The 16,213-nt window shown below is 52.2% G+C and overlaps 1 protein-coding gene across 2 annotated transcripts in view; it reads left to right on the top strand.

The window, feature by feature from the left end:
- Positions 1–6,715: 6,715 nt before the first annotated feature.
- FBLN2 (fibulin 2) overlaps positions 6,716–16,213 on the top strand; it is a 75,946-nt gene continuing 66,448 nt past the window's right edge. For both annotated transcript variants that reach the window (XM_006766966.2, XM_006766965.2), the window contains exon 1: positions 6,716–8,082. In XM_006766966.2, the coding sequence (XP_006767029.1) occupies positions 6,786–8,082 (1,297 nt within the window). In that variant the 5' untranslated portion in view covers positions 6,716–6,785. The remainder of the gene's footprint in view (positions 8,083–16,213) is intronic.

The raw sequence follows: 16,213 nt of genomic DNA, 5'->3' as shown, positions 1-16,213 counted from the left end.
TTATATAGACAGAAGTCTCTACCTGGTTTCCGATTGGTTCATCTTCATGCAAATGAGAACTCCGAGTCCTTGCAGTTTGAATGGTATTGGCTGGTAAAAATGCTGATGGGGGATATAGTTGCACAGCTGGGGCTGGACTGGGAAAGCCTCAATCCAATTGGTTGAAATACAATTCTAGGAACTCCTTGATAAGGAGCCTGGTTAGCTGGCAGGAACACAGTGCAGGCAGGTAGTTCAGTGCAGGCTTCTCCCTGAAGTGCATTTTGTGTGAGAGGCCCTTGTGCAGAAATGGCTGTTTGGCTCTGTTTTAAAATTCAAGGTCAGTCAAACTACCAGGAACCCTTCTTGGTAGATATCTTCTTTCTCAGGGTCCATACCGGGTTTATGGGAAGAGTAGTTAATGAAGAGACTTAGAACAGGTGGAAGCAGGGTTAGGGAAACTTACAGGGGATGAACCAGCGCTTGCAGTAGCAATGGTAGGTGGATGGGTGGGTGTCCTTAGCACCCTGGGCCTGCATGGGTGTGGGAGAGGCAGGTTTTAGAACCCAGCAGGGTCACCCTCCAGGAGCTATGGCCTTGGGGGAGCAGGGACAGCCACCACCAACCCCTTGTCTGGGAGGGAAGGAGAAAGGGGTGGGAAATGAACAGCCCAACCTTTCTCTCCCATCCTGTGATGTCCTGTTGGAGGCTGCCATTGGAGGGTGCTGGAACCTGGGGACACATTCTGACCAGGTTAGCATCCTCAGTGGAGAGCAGGGTGGATCTGGGACAGGTACTGGCATGGTGGCCTACCTCTGCCTTGTTTCTTCCTACCACCAGACAAATTCCCAAGGACCACCATGGATGTGTGGACCTGGAGTGATGTCTTTAGGTACCTCACTGGGCATGAGAACTCAGCATCATACACTGCTCAGATAGGCTTAATTGCACATATGTTGCTGTTCAGAGTGTCCGCCCAGTGGTCACTTAGGTCAGCTGGCCTTATAATCATCATCATCCGATCTAATAAAGAGGGAATATGCTAATTGACTGCCCCACCCTCAAAGATGGCAGCACCCACAGCCACAAGATGGCTCTCAGGGGAGGGCAGTTGTGGGCGATCAGGCCAGCAGGGAGGGCGTTTGGGGGTGACCAGGCCTGCAGGGGAGTGCAGTTGGGGGCAACCAGGCTAGCAGGGGAGGGCAGTTAGGGGTGACCAGACTGGCAGGGGAGGGCAGTTGAGGGGGACCGGGTTGGCAGGGGAGGGCAGTTGGGAGCGATCGGGCTGGTAGGGGAGGGCAGTTGGGGGCAACCAGGCTGGCAGGCAGAAGCGGTTAGGGGTAATCAGGCAGGCAGGCAGGTGAGCAGTTGGGAGCCAGCAGTCCTGGATTATGAGAGTATGTCCTGTGGGATCGGGCCTAAACCGGCAGTCAGACATACCCCGAGGGGTCCCTGATTGGAGAGGGTGAAGGCTGGACTGGGCAACACCCTCCCCCCAGTGCACAAATTTTGTGTACCAGGCCTCTAGTCCAGTGATGGTGAACCTTTTGAGCTTGACATGTCAGTATTTTGAAAAACCCTAACTTAACTCTGGTGCTGTGTCGCATGTAGAAATTTTTTGATATTTGCAACCATAGTAAAACAAAGATTTATATTTTTGATATTATTTTATATATTTAACAAAGAAAAATCAACCAAAAAAATGAGTTCACGTGTCACCTCTGACACGCATGTCATAGGTTCACCATCACTGCTCTAGTCCTATCTAATAAAGAGGGAATATGCTAATTGACCCTCATGCCATCACAAAGATGGCGGCACCCACAGCCACAAGATGGCGCCCAGGCCCCTCAGCCCCGCCGGGGTGGCTGTCTCCAGAGTCCCCCAGTCCCCTCAGGTTCTGAGCCACCCAGGGCCGACCTGAGGTGCAGGCAAGCCTTGGATGGAGGCTTCCCAGCCACCCAGGGCTGCCCAAGACTCAGGTAACCAGGGCTGGCCGAGGCTTGTGCTGCCGACAGTGGCAGCAGCAGAGGTGTGATGGGGTGTCACCTTCCCCTGATCGCCAGGTTGCCTCCCTCCCCTGAGGACTGTGAGAGGGGCCAGGCCGGGCTGAGGGACGCCCCCCTCCAGTGCATGATTTCATGCATCGGGCCTCTAGTCTTAAATAGTATTATTATTATTGTTAATCCTCACTGGAGGATATTTTTTTCCATTGATTTTTACAGAGAGTGGAGGGGAGGGAGGATGAGAGAGAGAGAGTGAGAGGGAGAGAGAGAAACATTGATGTGACAGAGACACCTTGATTAGTTGCCTCTTGCACATGCCTCAACCGGGGCCAGGAATTGAACCTGCAACCTAGGTACATGTCCTTGGCTGGGAATTTAGTAATCATATTATTATTAATGTGCATGCATTATCCAGCTTTTTAGTTGGCAGGAATAGGGCAGAGACTGTGTGGGTTTTGCTTTGTCTTTCCCTGGGCCTGGTGAGCTCCCATCTTGGGAGTGTGCCTGTCCCCCACCCCCCACCCACCACATACACACCCATGGGCCCATGAAACATTCAGAGCAGTTGTAGAGATGTACCAGGGCCTGTTGAAGCTAACTCCCCCCTTCCTTACTGGTCCACCGCCTCCAGATACATCCCAGCTGGCCCCATCCCCCTCATGGATGGGCACACAACCTTTAGATAGCACCAGGGGCTCTGAGCAGCATGCAGGGCCCAGACCTCCACTCTCCCAGCTGGAGGCCACAGTGGGAATGACCATGGGTTCCCAGTTCAGAGGTGAGCCTGGGGAAACTCTGATCTCAAACAGACCCTGCCACCATGAGTGGAGAGGTCATATGGCCTTTGTGGGACTGAGAGCCCCATGTCCTGGGTGACATCTTAGGGTGACCAGGGTTCAGTGGTTTTTAAGAGGAGTTGAATTTTCATGTGAACATTTCCAATTGGTAACTAATTTAAAACTAAAAACCCACCATGTGGGATAAACAAGTGCAGTCATGGGCTAGATCAGTGATGGCGAACCTATGACACGCGTGTCAGAGGTGACATGCGAACTCATTTTTTTGGTTGATTTTTCTTTGTTAAATGGCATTTAAATATATGAAATAAATATCAAAAATATAAATCTTTGTTTTACTATGTTGCAAATATCAAAAAATTTCTATATGTGACATGACACCAGAGTTAAGTTAGGGTTTTTCAAAATGCTGACACGCCGAGCTCAAAAGGTTCGCCATCACTGGGCTAAATAGTACCTGTGGCCTCCTGGCTAGAACCAAAGGTGTGGTAGAACCTCTTCACTGTACACAGATGCAGAGCCGAGATTCAGAGAGGGCAAGGGCCTTGCTTAGATTTGCACAGCGAATGAGGAAAACACAAAGTCAGGCTCTAATGTTCCTCATCATCACTCTGGGCCTGGGGCAAGGGTGAATCCAAGATATAGAATCATCTGAGTATGGGCAGAACATGATGCTGGGGGATAGGATCCCAGGGCCAGGTCACTGTGGGGGCCGAGAGGTGAGCAGAACTAATGGACTGACTTGTAGGAGAATGCATGGTGGGGTGGGTGGGGTATAGCAGCCTGGCTAGCAACAAAGGTCCTCTGGGAGGAGCCTGCCAACCTCTGGTGGGAATATTTCCCTCTTAGAATGTGTTGCTCATGTGAGTGTGTGATGAATGGAAAGGCAGATGGAGGGTGGGAGGACGATTTAGGTCTGCAAATGTTTCTTTTTTTAAATGACACTTGAGCATTGACTCAAGGTCTTTGTGCTGTCTACTCTACTTCCATGGAGAGTCGCTGACTTTGTTACGGGGACAGCAGGCCTGGTTCTCCCTGAGACCGATTTCGAATCAACCTGCGTGTATGGAGCCCTCCCCCTTCCCGGAGTGGCTTCTCAGCTTGGGGGATGTGCATGTTACCTCTTGGAGTCCAGCAACCTCCCTGGCCCCCTGGCCTGGGCATAGATTCCTGTCCCCGGTAGCATTCTTGCCACCTTCACTTGGATGATCCCTGGGCTTCTCAAACTCAGTACTGCCAAACTGAACTGCATGTCTCCCCTGTGGGTCCATGGCCTTCCTTCCACAGCCTTCCCTGCCTCAGGAAGCAGCAGCTCCATCCTTCTAGGTGCTTCGGCCAAAAGCTGGGCTCATCGTGGACTCCTCTCCTGTTACACCCATGCAGTCTAGCAGCAAATCCTGTCAACTCTACTTCAAAATTCCCCTGTCCACTGTCCTCTCCTGCCTCCTATGACTGGCTTCTTGGCTTTGGCCTGGCTCCCATGTTTTCAACAAAGCAGCCCTAACAGAGCCCATCAAGTCATTCCAGGCCATGGCTTCCAGCAGCCCGCACTATAATCAGAATCTCGCATGATCTGGCTGCCATCACATTCACCCTTGCTCAATTTGCTCAGCAGTGGTGGTGTTCTACTGTTCCTCATCTCCCTCCTCCTGGTCCTGCCTCAGGTCCTTTGTACCTGCTAGTCCTGCCGCCTGACATACTTTGCCTACAGACATACAGGTGGTTGTCTCCATTGATTCACTCAGATCTCAGCTCAAATGCTACTTCCTTAGAGAAGCCTTGCTTGACCACACTGGCTAAAATCAGCTCTTTTCCACCCAAAGCCAGCAGCTACACCATCCTGGTTATTCCCTGTTCCGTTTCCCTGCTCTCATTTATTTATTTCTTCATTGTACTTATCACATTCAGAAACCCACTGAATTGCTGTGGATTTATGATCTCCCTCCCTACATCAGAGGGTCAGTGCTAGCAGAATGGCCATGAAGCTTGTCTTATCCTATCTAATAATAGACAAACATGGTAATTAACCATAACTTCGCTCCCCTTCCCATTGGCTAATCAGTGCGATATGCAAATGAACTGCCAACCAAGATGGTGGCCGGCAGCCAGGCAGCTGAAGCGAACAGGAGGCTTGCTTGCTCCAGTGATGGAGGAAGCCAAGGTTCCCTGCCTGCCGCTGCTGGCTTCTGAGCTGCAGTCTAAGAAACATTGTTGCAATTATAGAAGCTAAACAAGCTCCAGAAACCTGCTTTCAGCTAGCTTCGGCCTCAGAGCTTAGAGCGGCAGTGATGGCAACAATGTTTCAATTATAGAAGCTAAAAAAACCCAGATACCTGCTTTCAGCAGCTGAGGTCTCAGAGCTGGAGCTGAGCCTCAAAGCTAAAGCCGGCTCTCAGTTCCAGTGACAGCCATAGAAGGTAAATAAATCCCAGAATAAAATAAAAAACAAACAAAACAAAAACAGAAAGAATGAGCCTCAAAGCTAAAGCCGGCTCTCAGTTCCAGTGACAGCCATATCAGCCCCTCACCCAGACTGGCCAGGCACCCCAGTGGGGACCCCCACCCTGAAGGGGGTGTGACCAGCTGAAAACAGCCATCATCCCCTCATCCAGGCTGGCCAGGCACCCAAGCGGGACCCCTGCCCTGATCCGGGATACCCTTCAGGGCAAACCAGCCGGCCCCCACCCGTGCACCAGGCCTCTATCCTATATAGTAAAAGGGTAATATGCCTCCCGGCACTGGGATTAGCGGAGCCTCGAGGCCTCCTGGCCCCTGGAGTAGCATGACAGGGGGCAGTGCCCAAACCCCCTGATTGCCCTGTGGCTCTGTGTGTGACAGGGGGCGGGGCCACAACCTCCCTATCCGCCCTGCTCTGTTTGTGACAGGGGAAGGCGCCCCAACCCCCTGATCGGCCCTGCTCTGTGGGGGACAGGGGGCGGGGCCCCAATCCCCTGATCGGCCCTTCTCTGTGTGTGACAGGGGGGAGCTCCTCAACCCCCTGATCGGCCCTGCTCTGTGTGTGACAGGGGACAGAGCCCCAACCCCCCTAATGGGCCCTGCTCTGTGCGTGACAGGGGACAGCACCGCAACCCCCTGATTGACTGGCTCTGTATGTGACGGGTGGCGCCACAACCCCCTGATCTGCCCTGCTCTGTGCATGACGGGGAGGCGCCCCAACTCCCCAATCGGCCCTGCTCTGAGCGGCCAGGGGCGCTGCAGGGGCCTGAGGGACACCCCCCCACCCCCAGTGCACAAATTTTTGTGCACTGGGCCTCTAGTCCTATATAATCAAAGGGTAATATGCAAATCAACCGAACAGCAGAACAACCGGCCACTATGATGCACACTGACCACCAGGAGGCAGATGCTCAATGCAGGAACTGCCCACTGGTGGTCAGTGCGCTCCCACAGGGGGAGTGCCACTCAGCCAGAAGCCAGGCTCCCGGCTGGCAAGCACAACATCGGTGGCGGGAGCCTCTCCTACCTCTGTGGCAGTGCTAAGGATGTCCAACTGCTGGCTTAGACTCGCTCCCCTGAGGGCTTCCAGACTGTGAGAGGGTGCAGGCTGGGCTGAGGGATCCCCCTCCCGAGTGCACAAATTTTATGCACCAGGCCTCTAGTTTGCTAATAAACCCCAAGTTCTAGAAGGATTTGTGCACAGAGGATCTGCTTGGTTGGTGCTGGCTGAGTGGCTAGCAGAGGCAGATCTCCTTTCCTGGCTGTGCCGGATACTAAGTGGCCATTGTTCTGTCATTGCCCCACCAGACACTATGCTTGGGGACATGGGGACATTGGGATAAGGGCATGTGTGTGAGTGAAAGAGCCTGAGGCTTCATCCAGCCATGTGCAGGTGTGTGTGTGACTGGGCGGTGCATGTGTTTTCATGTGTAGGCCCCATATGGTGCTGACAGGTGTCCTTTCTGATTTCCCCAGGGCCTCGCAGGAGAGGGGACCTTTTGGCTCGAGGTGGCACCTGGGCTGCACCTGGTCTGGCGGTGGGACCATGGTGATGTTCTGGGAGCCTGTAGGAGCCTGGTTGGCCCTGGCCCTGGCCCTGGCCTTGGGTGCCAGCACAGGTGCAGCAGCCCCACGGCAGGACTGCACGGGTGTCGAGTGCCCGCAGCTGGAGAACTGCATCGAGGAGGCGCTGGAGCCGGGCGCCTGCTGTGCCACGTGCGTGCAGCAGGGCTGTGCCTGTGAGGGCTACCAGTACTATGACTGTCTGCAGGGTGGCTTCGTGCGTGGCCGTGTACCCGCAGGCCAGTCCTACTTTGTGGACTTTGGCAGCACTGAGTGTTCCTGCCCACCAGGTGGCGGCAAGATCAGCTGCCAGTTCATGCTGTGCCCCGAGCTCCCACCCAATTGCATCGAGACTGTGGTGGCAGCTGACAGCTGCCCGCAGTGCGGCCAGGTGGGCTGTGTGCACGCTGGCCGCAAGTATGCTGCTGGTCATACAGTCCACCTGCCACCGTGCCAGGCCTGCCACTGTCCTGACACTGGTGGTGAGCTCATCTGCTATCAGGTCCCCAGTTGCCATGGAGATGCCAAGGCCATGCCCACTGCCACCAGTGGGAACTTCTCAGATGCTGAGGAGAATGAACCTGAGCGACACTACGAAGACCCCTACAGTTATGACCAGGAGGTGGCTGAAGCAGAAGCCGCAGCGGCTTTGGCAGGCGAGCTTCAGGCAAGCACAGGGGCCCCAGCCACCCTGGGAGGCGGAAGTCAGCCACTGTCTGCCATCCAGGCCACCCCCTGGCTGGCCGTTCTCCTCAGGCCAACAGCGGCTGCTGCCCTGGGTCCGCCAGCTCCTGTTCAAGCCAAAGCCAGGAGAGTGATGGAGGACAGCCAGGAGGCAGGGGAGGAGGAGAGGGAGGACATCGCTGTCAGGGAGCCACTGGCAGCAGGTGGCCTTAGGGGACTCGATGGGCCTCCTGGTGCAGCCCCAGCCAGGCTCAGTCTTCCTTTGCAAGAGGAGAAGGCAGATGCCAGGGCAGGGCTTGAAGATAACCTTATCCCAGATGCCCAGGCCACCCCACAAAGTACTGGACAGGGGGGAGCCAGCTCCATGCTGGGGTCAAGCACGGCCAGTGTCCTCCAGTCTCAGGTCACATCGAGTTCTCCCGGAAGCCCAGCAAGGCCCAGCAGCCACACCATCCTGACCACACCTACCCATGAGGCCACCCAGGTCCCACCTATCCAGGAAGTGCCCAAGCAGCCACCAGCTCTGCCTCATCTTCGGCCAGAGGAGGACACTGACCCCAACTCTGTCCATTCTGTCCCCAGAGGTGACCCTGAAGGTAAGCGTCTTTCAAGTTTCTCCCTAGCACTCAGTCCAGGGAAGGCAGCCCTGGGCTCTGTAACTGCCTAGGTCTCTGTACAGCTGCCTGGGGCAGGGGAAGCTGGGTCCGAGTGCCCCACACTTTAGGGCATGAGCTTAGATACCACTTTATCCCTGGCTTAGCTCCTGGGAATGGAGTGAGTGGGTGCAGGTGAGGTCCCTGTTGAAGTCAGTGTTGGGTTATATGCGTGGTATGGCTGTGGTCAAAGGCCCAATAGGCACCCTCACAGGGTTGGGGGTCCTGAGGAGGGTCCTGCTTAAGTGCAGGTGGGGCCTAGAGTGTCCATAGTACCTCAGCAGATGGTGATGAGTTTCACATCATTCCAGCCATGGCTGTGACCTTGGTCTCTGAGGAGAAAGCCTAGGGCATGCAGTCTCACATGAGAGCTCTTTCTGAGAGTCAAGGGCTGTGTCCGGTACATCTTCCAGTTGGTTCTGTTGACACACAAGTTGTTCTCATTCCTCTGCTCTGCACCTGCTGTGGCTTCTACCTACTTAGTGTAGAATCCACAGCCCTCTCGGGCCACAGGCCCTGCACAGCCTGCCTGCGACCTCTTGCATCTCATCTCCATCACCCTTGTCTTAGTCTGTATTGTCTGCTGTAACAAAAAATACCACAGATTGGGTGACTGAAATGACAAACACTTATTTCTCACAGTTCTGTGGGCTGGAATCCAAGGTGAGGCTGGGTTGAGGGCCTACTTCCTGGTTTGCAGATGGCCAGGCTCTCATTGTGTCCTCACATGGCAGAGCGGGCAAGGATACATCTCATCTGAGATAACATTACAGGAGGAGCAAACTCTTGCTTGTTTCTTTTTAGAAGGACACTAATTCCATCATGAGGACCCCACCTTCATCATCTAATCACGTCCCAAAAGCTTCATCTCCTCATCTCCAATACTGTCCCATTGAGGATTAGGGTTTTAACATAGGTATGGGGGGTGGGGGATAAACATTCAGGTCCTAGCAACCCTTCCTCTTACCCACTGTGCTCAATCCCACTGATCTGTCTAGATACCATAGCAACCCCAGGGCCTTTGAACTTGCCACTTGCTCTTCCTGAAATGCTCTTCCAGGTGTCCATTTGGTTCACTCCTGTACTCCATTCCGCTCTCTGTTCAAGGTCACCTCCCCAGAGAGGCTTTCCTTGGGCACCGAACTAAAAGAACACCATACCTTCCTCTTACCTTGCTGTAATTTTTCCTAGTAGAATGTGAGTGCCATGGGCAGAGGGACCACATCTGTCATCTTTCTCCTGTCCAGGAGCCTCCAGCAGGGCCTGGGTGAATGAATGAGTGAATCAATACAAGCTCTGTGGCCACCCCTCTAGCAGTCATCCCTTTTCTCCCTAATTCCCCTGCCATCCCATGAACCCTGCAGCATTATCTCCCCCTCTGTTGAAAACATGTTCACTGTTTTCAACGAGCACAGGTGCACCTCCTTTAGGAGCCTTCCTTGAATCTTTGTGTCTGTGGACCCTCCCCTCAGCTCCATTTTCTTTCTCTCCACTGAGGGTGTTCTGGGGACTTACCTCGTTGTCTAGTGATCTCTCTCCACAGCTAGGGGTCTGTGTCTTCTTCAGTCTCATATCAATAACTCTACAAACCTTTATTAGGTATAAATAATGAGCAGGTCTTGGTGGGCCCTGGGGAGGCAGGAATGAACCATTATGGTGGGGGGCTGTGAGGGGGAGATGCCTGGGAGGTATCTGGGAAGGCTTCTTGGAGGATGGGGCATAAGGGGACTCTGGGATTTCTGCAGCATTCCCATTGACCCACCCTGATGCCCACAGCTGTGTGGCCTTGGGCAAGTCTCTTAACTGGCCTGGGCCCCTTTTCCCATCTGTCAAGTGCTATAGACCTTGCTGGGCAGCAGCTGTGTGCAAAGCCTGTGCACATGCACGTTCCTCTGACCTGTAGGCCAAGTGGTCCAAAAGCCCAGAGGGCTCTGCACCCAGCCTGCTTACAGTGGGTAGGCACACAGTTCATCCTCACAGAGCACCTATTGGTACTCCAGGCCCTGTTTCTGTGACTTGATGTTCCCCCCAAGCCAGGGAGGTACGTTTCTTCTCATTTCAAGGTCAGAGAGGTGTTTCTAGTGGCTCCAGGTCTCAGAATGGGAGTGGTGGGCTGGGACCTGACCCTTGTGCTTCAGAGGCCTCCTTCCCACCACACCCAGAGCCTGTGGGGAGTGAGGAGTATGTGTGGGCTGAGGTGGGGCTGTAATGAGAGGGCTTGGGGGCCTGGCTCCAGAGCATGCAGACCCTAGAGTGTTTTGCCTGTGTCTGTAGATACATTAGATTCTAGTTTCAGTGGTTCTCAACCTTCTGGCCCTTTAAATACAGTTTCTCATGTTGTGACCCAACCATCAAATTATTTTTGTAGCTACTTCATAACTGTAATGTTGCTACTGTTATGAATCGTAATGTAAATATCTGATATGAAGGATGGTCTTAGGTGCCCCCTGTGAAAGGGTTGTTCGACCCCCAAAGAGGTCTCGACCCACAGGTTGAGAAACGCTGCCCTAGGGTTTCCAAAATAGACTCAGCCCTGCCCTCTACCCATCTCTTGCCTCCAGAGGACTCTGTGCTTTTGGGCTTTGGAATCCTGGAGAATTGCTTTGTTCTCAGGATCCCTGGTTTTTTCTTTTCTTTTCTGCCCTGGGCTTTCTCAGTGGATTTTGGAGTCTGGCCTTTGATGAGGCTGCTTGAGGATAGGGGTCTCTGATTGAGTGCCCCTTACCACCTATGAAGGCTGTCCTGGCAGAGGCCCCACACGTGCACAGAGAATGATCAGGGCATGAGGATGGACAGGCTGCTGCAGCTTTTGGTGCGTGGGGAAAGAAGGAATGGGAGGCTTATATGGGGGTGGGGGAAGGGGGTGGCTTTAAATGGGACCCAGTAGCTTGGCCCTGGTCAGATACACAAAGACTGGCCTACCATCCACCACCCCAAAATATATTTTGTCCTCCTACCTACCCAGTTTCCACCTGTCACCTGTGTAACTTAAGTAAATGGCTTATCTTTTCCTGCCTCAGTTTCCTCATCTTTAAGCAGCAGAGAAGTCCCTGCTTCATGGGGCTGTTGTTTTTTTAATCCTCATCTGAGGATATTTTTTTCCATTTATTTTTTTTTAGAGAGAGTGGAAGGGAGGAAGGGCGGGAGGAGGAGGAGGAGAGAGAGAGAGGTGAGAGAGAGACAAAGAGAGATGTGAGAGAGACACATTGATTAGTTGCCTCCTACACATGCCCATGTACGTGTCCTTTTCATGTCCAGTGCTTGGCAGGGAACTTAGTACTTGCAGAGTAGTTACAATATTAGCCATTATTACTCACTATCCTTCTTCAGTTCGTGGATCTCTTCAGCAGATGTTTAGGGAGCACTCTGTCTGTGCCAAGGGCTGTGTAGTGAGAAAGGCAGGCGTAGCCTCCCCACTGAGGTCTCGCTGGGGAGGAGGTGTTGAACTGATAGGCACACAGATTTATCCATGGTCACAACCATGTGCAGGGGGAGTTGGTAGGAGGCCTGATAGGGGCTGGGTCAGGTGTCTAGTTGAGCATCTTGGGAGAAGTGGGGGCCCTTAGAGGCCTCTGACTGCTGTTGTGGGGGAGGACTTGGGGGATCCCCAGTGATGGAAGGGCCCTCTGTGAGGAGAAGCTGGGGAGGTGGCTTTGTCCTGTTTGCCTGGGGGCCTGCTAAGAGGTAGGACATGGGGTCGGAAATGACCCCCAGCCTTGTTGCCAAGGTATCCCTGGGGCCCAGAGAAGGAGGTTTCCAGTCATTGCCTGAGGCCTGGCTGGGGCAGAGGTAGGGGAAAACAGAGGTTGCGGGGGAGGGTTCCTGTCTTTGAGCCGGAGCCCTGCCAGGGATCCAGGCTGCCTCTGAGCATGTCCAGATGTGGCCTAATGGAAGCCACATGCCTGCTCTGTGGGCCCGGCAGAGGGCTGTGATGGCTGTTGTCATTCAGGGGGCTTTGTGAGGGGGGCTTCTATTGCTGGGCTGGCATGATGAAGGGGGTTGGCAAGCACACCACCCCTAACCTCTGCTGCCCTCCTGGGCCACAGGGTGTGAACCCTGGGACAGGGTGACCCTTAGGAGGTGGAGACTCTCAGAGCATCCAGAGGCAGCCCCCTCCTGGAAAAGACTCCAGCACCACCTCTGTAGGGTCCCAGGGCGGCGGCAGGAAAGAGGCCCCTTCCTCAGGGCCTCAGTTAATCAGATTCTGCAGGGCAGGGATCTCTGAGTGCTTTGACAGTCTGGTTAGCAGAGAAGCTATTTAAACTCAAATAACTTTATGCTAATCACAGACACCATATAGTGCTTATGCCTGTGCCAGGCACTTTTGTAAGCTCTGTGTGATTATTAACCCTTTAATCCTCATACCCACTCCCTTAGTTTACAGAGGGGATGCAGGCCACTTGCCCATGGACACATGTGTAGGAAGTGGTGGGTCTAGGTTCCCTTGCATGCCTTCGTGTCTTTATCCCTGACAGTCATTCCTGAGTGCCAGGGTGTCCACAGGCTGTGACAGATGAAGAAAGCATAGTGTTGAACAAAATCTACATTGTCTTTGCCCTCTGGAAGCTTATGGCTTATGGAGGAGGTAAAGAACCCACTAGTCACTGGGTGTGGAGTTTCTGTGCCTTGTGTGTGTGTGTGTGTGTGTGTGTGTGTGTGTGGTGGGTGGGGGTTGGGAGGAAGGGAGTGGGGAACCAGATTCCTCCTGGAGATCAGGGAAGGATCCGTAGGGAAAATTATGTTTGAGCAGGAGGAGTTGTTAATGGGTGATGGGATGGAAGCAGAGAGAAGAGAGTGTTCCAGGCAGAGGACACAGCATGTGTAAAGGCCCTGCACCTGAGGGAATTCATTGGATTAAAAGGAGGCTGTGTGGCTGGTGCTGGAAGCGGCTGGGAGGGGCAGGGGTGCGGCTGTTGGGATGAAGACTTAGTTGTGTTAGGGACCACTAGGTGCCAGACCGGAGATGGTATTATCTTATCTGTGCTGCTCAGCACCCTTCTGGGTGCAGGGAGGAGGCTAAAGGAGCAGGGTTTTCCCTCCCTCACCATGCAGCCCCAGGAGCTAGCCCTGGGCCTTCCCAAGGTCTGTGGGTCTCCAAGGCTCCCTGGGAGTAGGAGAGGGGGGTTCACCTAGACTCTGTTTCCCAGAGGATCCTGTAGACCCTGCCTTCTCCCCTCTAGTATTGGCCTGTGGAAGGCTAACTTGTGTGAGATCTGAGGAGCCCATGAGCACAGCCTGGGGACTTGCAGGAGCCAGGGTGTGACTCCCGACACCTGAGCTTGAGTCAGATACAATAGAACTACCTCCTGCAAGAACCCAAGGTTCCTGAGGCAGGCTGGGGCAGGGCCACCCTGTGGGGAGCACCGCTCTGATCAGTAGGAGAATACTGGGAGGAGAGCTTACAGTTGGGCCCAGCGGGTCCTGCCCCTCATCACCTCCAGCCCGTGGGTCTTGAAATGGGAGTCTGATTCTGTTGGGGTCTTCTGGGAGCAACCTGAACCAGGGCAGGCAGACAAGAAACCTGGGCTTCCCACCAACCCCTGCAGGTCCACAGTGAGTCCCCAGTCATTGTGTGACCTGGGGTCTGGGACATCATCCCTCTGAATCCTCGTTTCCTTATTGGTAAAATGGATGGGGGTGGGGGGAAGCCAGCGTTCGCCCCACCTTGGCCTGCTTGCCCTCCTAAAAGGGTGCACATACCTCTCATCTGTCCCCGTTAGCTTCTTTCTGCAAAGTGTGTTTGTAAGTATTAGAATTATGTTACAACATTTACAAATTGGAAAACTTCACATAAATTTCAGCTTTGTGGCTTTTGTTGAAAATTGGTAATTGTGGGCATACTAGGTCCATAGCCATAGGCTGGCCATCAGGGAAGCTGAGAAAAGGCTCCATTTAGACGGGGCGGGTGCTTTGCACTTTGCTGGGCCAGCCTGCATCAACTTTATTGCCTGCCCAGCCCTGGTTGGCAGCTGGGTTGGGTCCTCTACTGGGACACCTATCAGAGCTTAGAGTTTCACCCTGTGGCAACCTTGAGAGAATCTGTGTGGTCCTTCTATTTTATGGAAGAGAAATTGGCATTCCAAGAGGGGAATGGGCTTTTCTGGAGGTCACAGTATGGCTAGGCAGGGGGCCCCAGTGTCCCAGTAGAGGGGGTGGGTTCATGGCCTCCATGGGAGGCCTGGGAGCAGCAGTGGGTCCATGTTGCCTATAGCCAACCTCTCCCTGTGTTTGCCTCCCAGAGCATGACTTGTGCCAGGCACCTGGGCACACAGGCTCACTGCACAGCTGTGAGTGGCTGGGGCCAAGGCTAGGCCTTCAGTAGTGTTAGGGTCGCCGAAGGAGGAACATACGAGGCCAAAAGTGGTAAAGAATTATAAATTTATTAGATCATCTGGAACCAGATGGACTGAGTTCCCAAATGGCACCAGCACCCAGTGAGTCAGAGATCTTAAAGGACACTAGGAGAGCTTTTTTGTGGGGAATTCTTTGGACAGGTCCGATCCTGGGCAAATCCGGAGGGGAAAGTTACTGGTCTTAGCAAATGGAATGTGGTCTAAGGCAAAAGGGAATGTGGTCGGTTGCAAAATGATCTAAAGGTCAGTTTTCCAGGGGAGGAGATATAAATGTGATTGTTTGATCAGACCTAACAGGTAGGTTTCTTCATTTTAACTCCTAAAACTATGTTTTCTTTTTTCTTTCAAAACAGCTTTATTGAGATATTATTCTTGTACCATAACATCCTCCTATTTAAGTGTACAGCTCAGTAGTTTTTAGCACAGTTGTGCAAATATCACCAGAATTCTAATTTTAGAACATTTTTATCCCAAAAAAGAAACCCTGCACCCTGTACCAGCCACTTCCCATTTCTCCTTCTCTGAGCCTCCAGCAACCATCAATCTGTCTGTCTCTATGGGTTTGCATATTCTGGACATTCCTGGACATGAATTATATAATATGTGGTCTTTTGTGACTGTCTTCTGTCACTTAGCAGAGTGCTTTCATGGTCCATCCATGTAGTAGCAACTGTCAGTACTTCATCCCTTTTTTTGGATGAGTAACATTCCATTTATGGATAGACCACATCCTGTTTATCCACTCATCCATTGATGGATATTGCGTTTCTACCTTTTAGCTATTGTGAATATGTCCATATTTTTTCATGGATGTGTGTTTTCATTTTCCTTGGGAGTATACCTATGAGTAGAATTTCTGGATCGTCTGATAACTCTGTTTAACTACCAGATGACCTGCCAAACTGTTTTTCTGCAGCAGCTGCACCATTCTGCTTCCCCACTAATAATGCATGAGGGTCCAAGTTATCTACATCCTTGTCAACACTTGTTATTGTCTGTCTTTTTTAGTGTAGCCATCCTAGTGGGTGTGAGTTAGTGTCTCACTGTGGTTTTGATTTGCATTTCCCTGATGACTATTGATGTTGATTATCTTTTCATGAGCTCACTTTAGAAAATTCTAGAAAACACAAAATATATAAGCACACATTCCATTAGCCATCAAAGTTATGACATTATCACATTGTCAAGTAGTTTCTGGCTAACTCTTCTGTATATTCCTGAGAGTAACAGCATGAAGAAGGCAACTAAATAGTGTTGTTGTGAAAGTCATGTTGAGCTCATGGCTCCATAAAAAGGCCTCAGGACCCTCCAGGTAACCACTGGTCAGTATGACTACAGTAGTGTAGGGTGTGCACCTATTTTTCACAGATACATATCTTGGTGAAGTATGTGGAGAGTTCCCTTACCAGCTGGTGCTCCACTGTGGGCTCCCTTTATCTTTTTTTACCAGTCTTTAGTGATGGGCCCTCAGGATGTTTCCAGTCTTTTATCATTAAAAAGCAATGAATATAGATGCTAAAATCCTCAACAAAATATTAGCAAATCAGATCTACCAATATATTAAAAAGATCATACACCATGACCAAGTAGGATTTATTCCAGAGCCTACTGGAATACAATATTTGCTAATCAATAAACGTGATACATCACATAAACAAATTGAAAGACAAAAATCACATGATCATATCAATAGATGCAGAAGAAGCATTCCACAAAATATA

This window comes from Myotis davidii, unplaced genomic scaffold (assembly GCF_000327345.1).
Source record: "Myotis davidii unplaced genomic scaffold, ASM32734v1 scaffold282, whole genome shotgun sequence".
Classification (NCBI taxonomy): domain Eukaryota; kingdom Metazoa; phylum Chordata; class Mammalia; order Chiroptera; family Vespertilionidae; genus Myotis; species Myotis davidii.
This window is presented reverse-complemented; position numbering and strand designations above follow the sequence as displayed.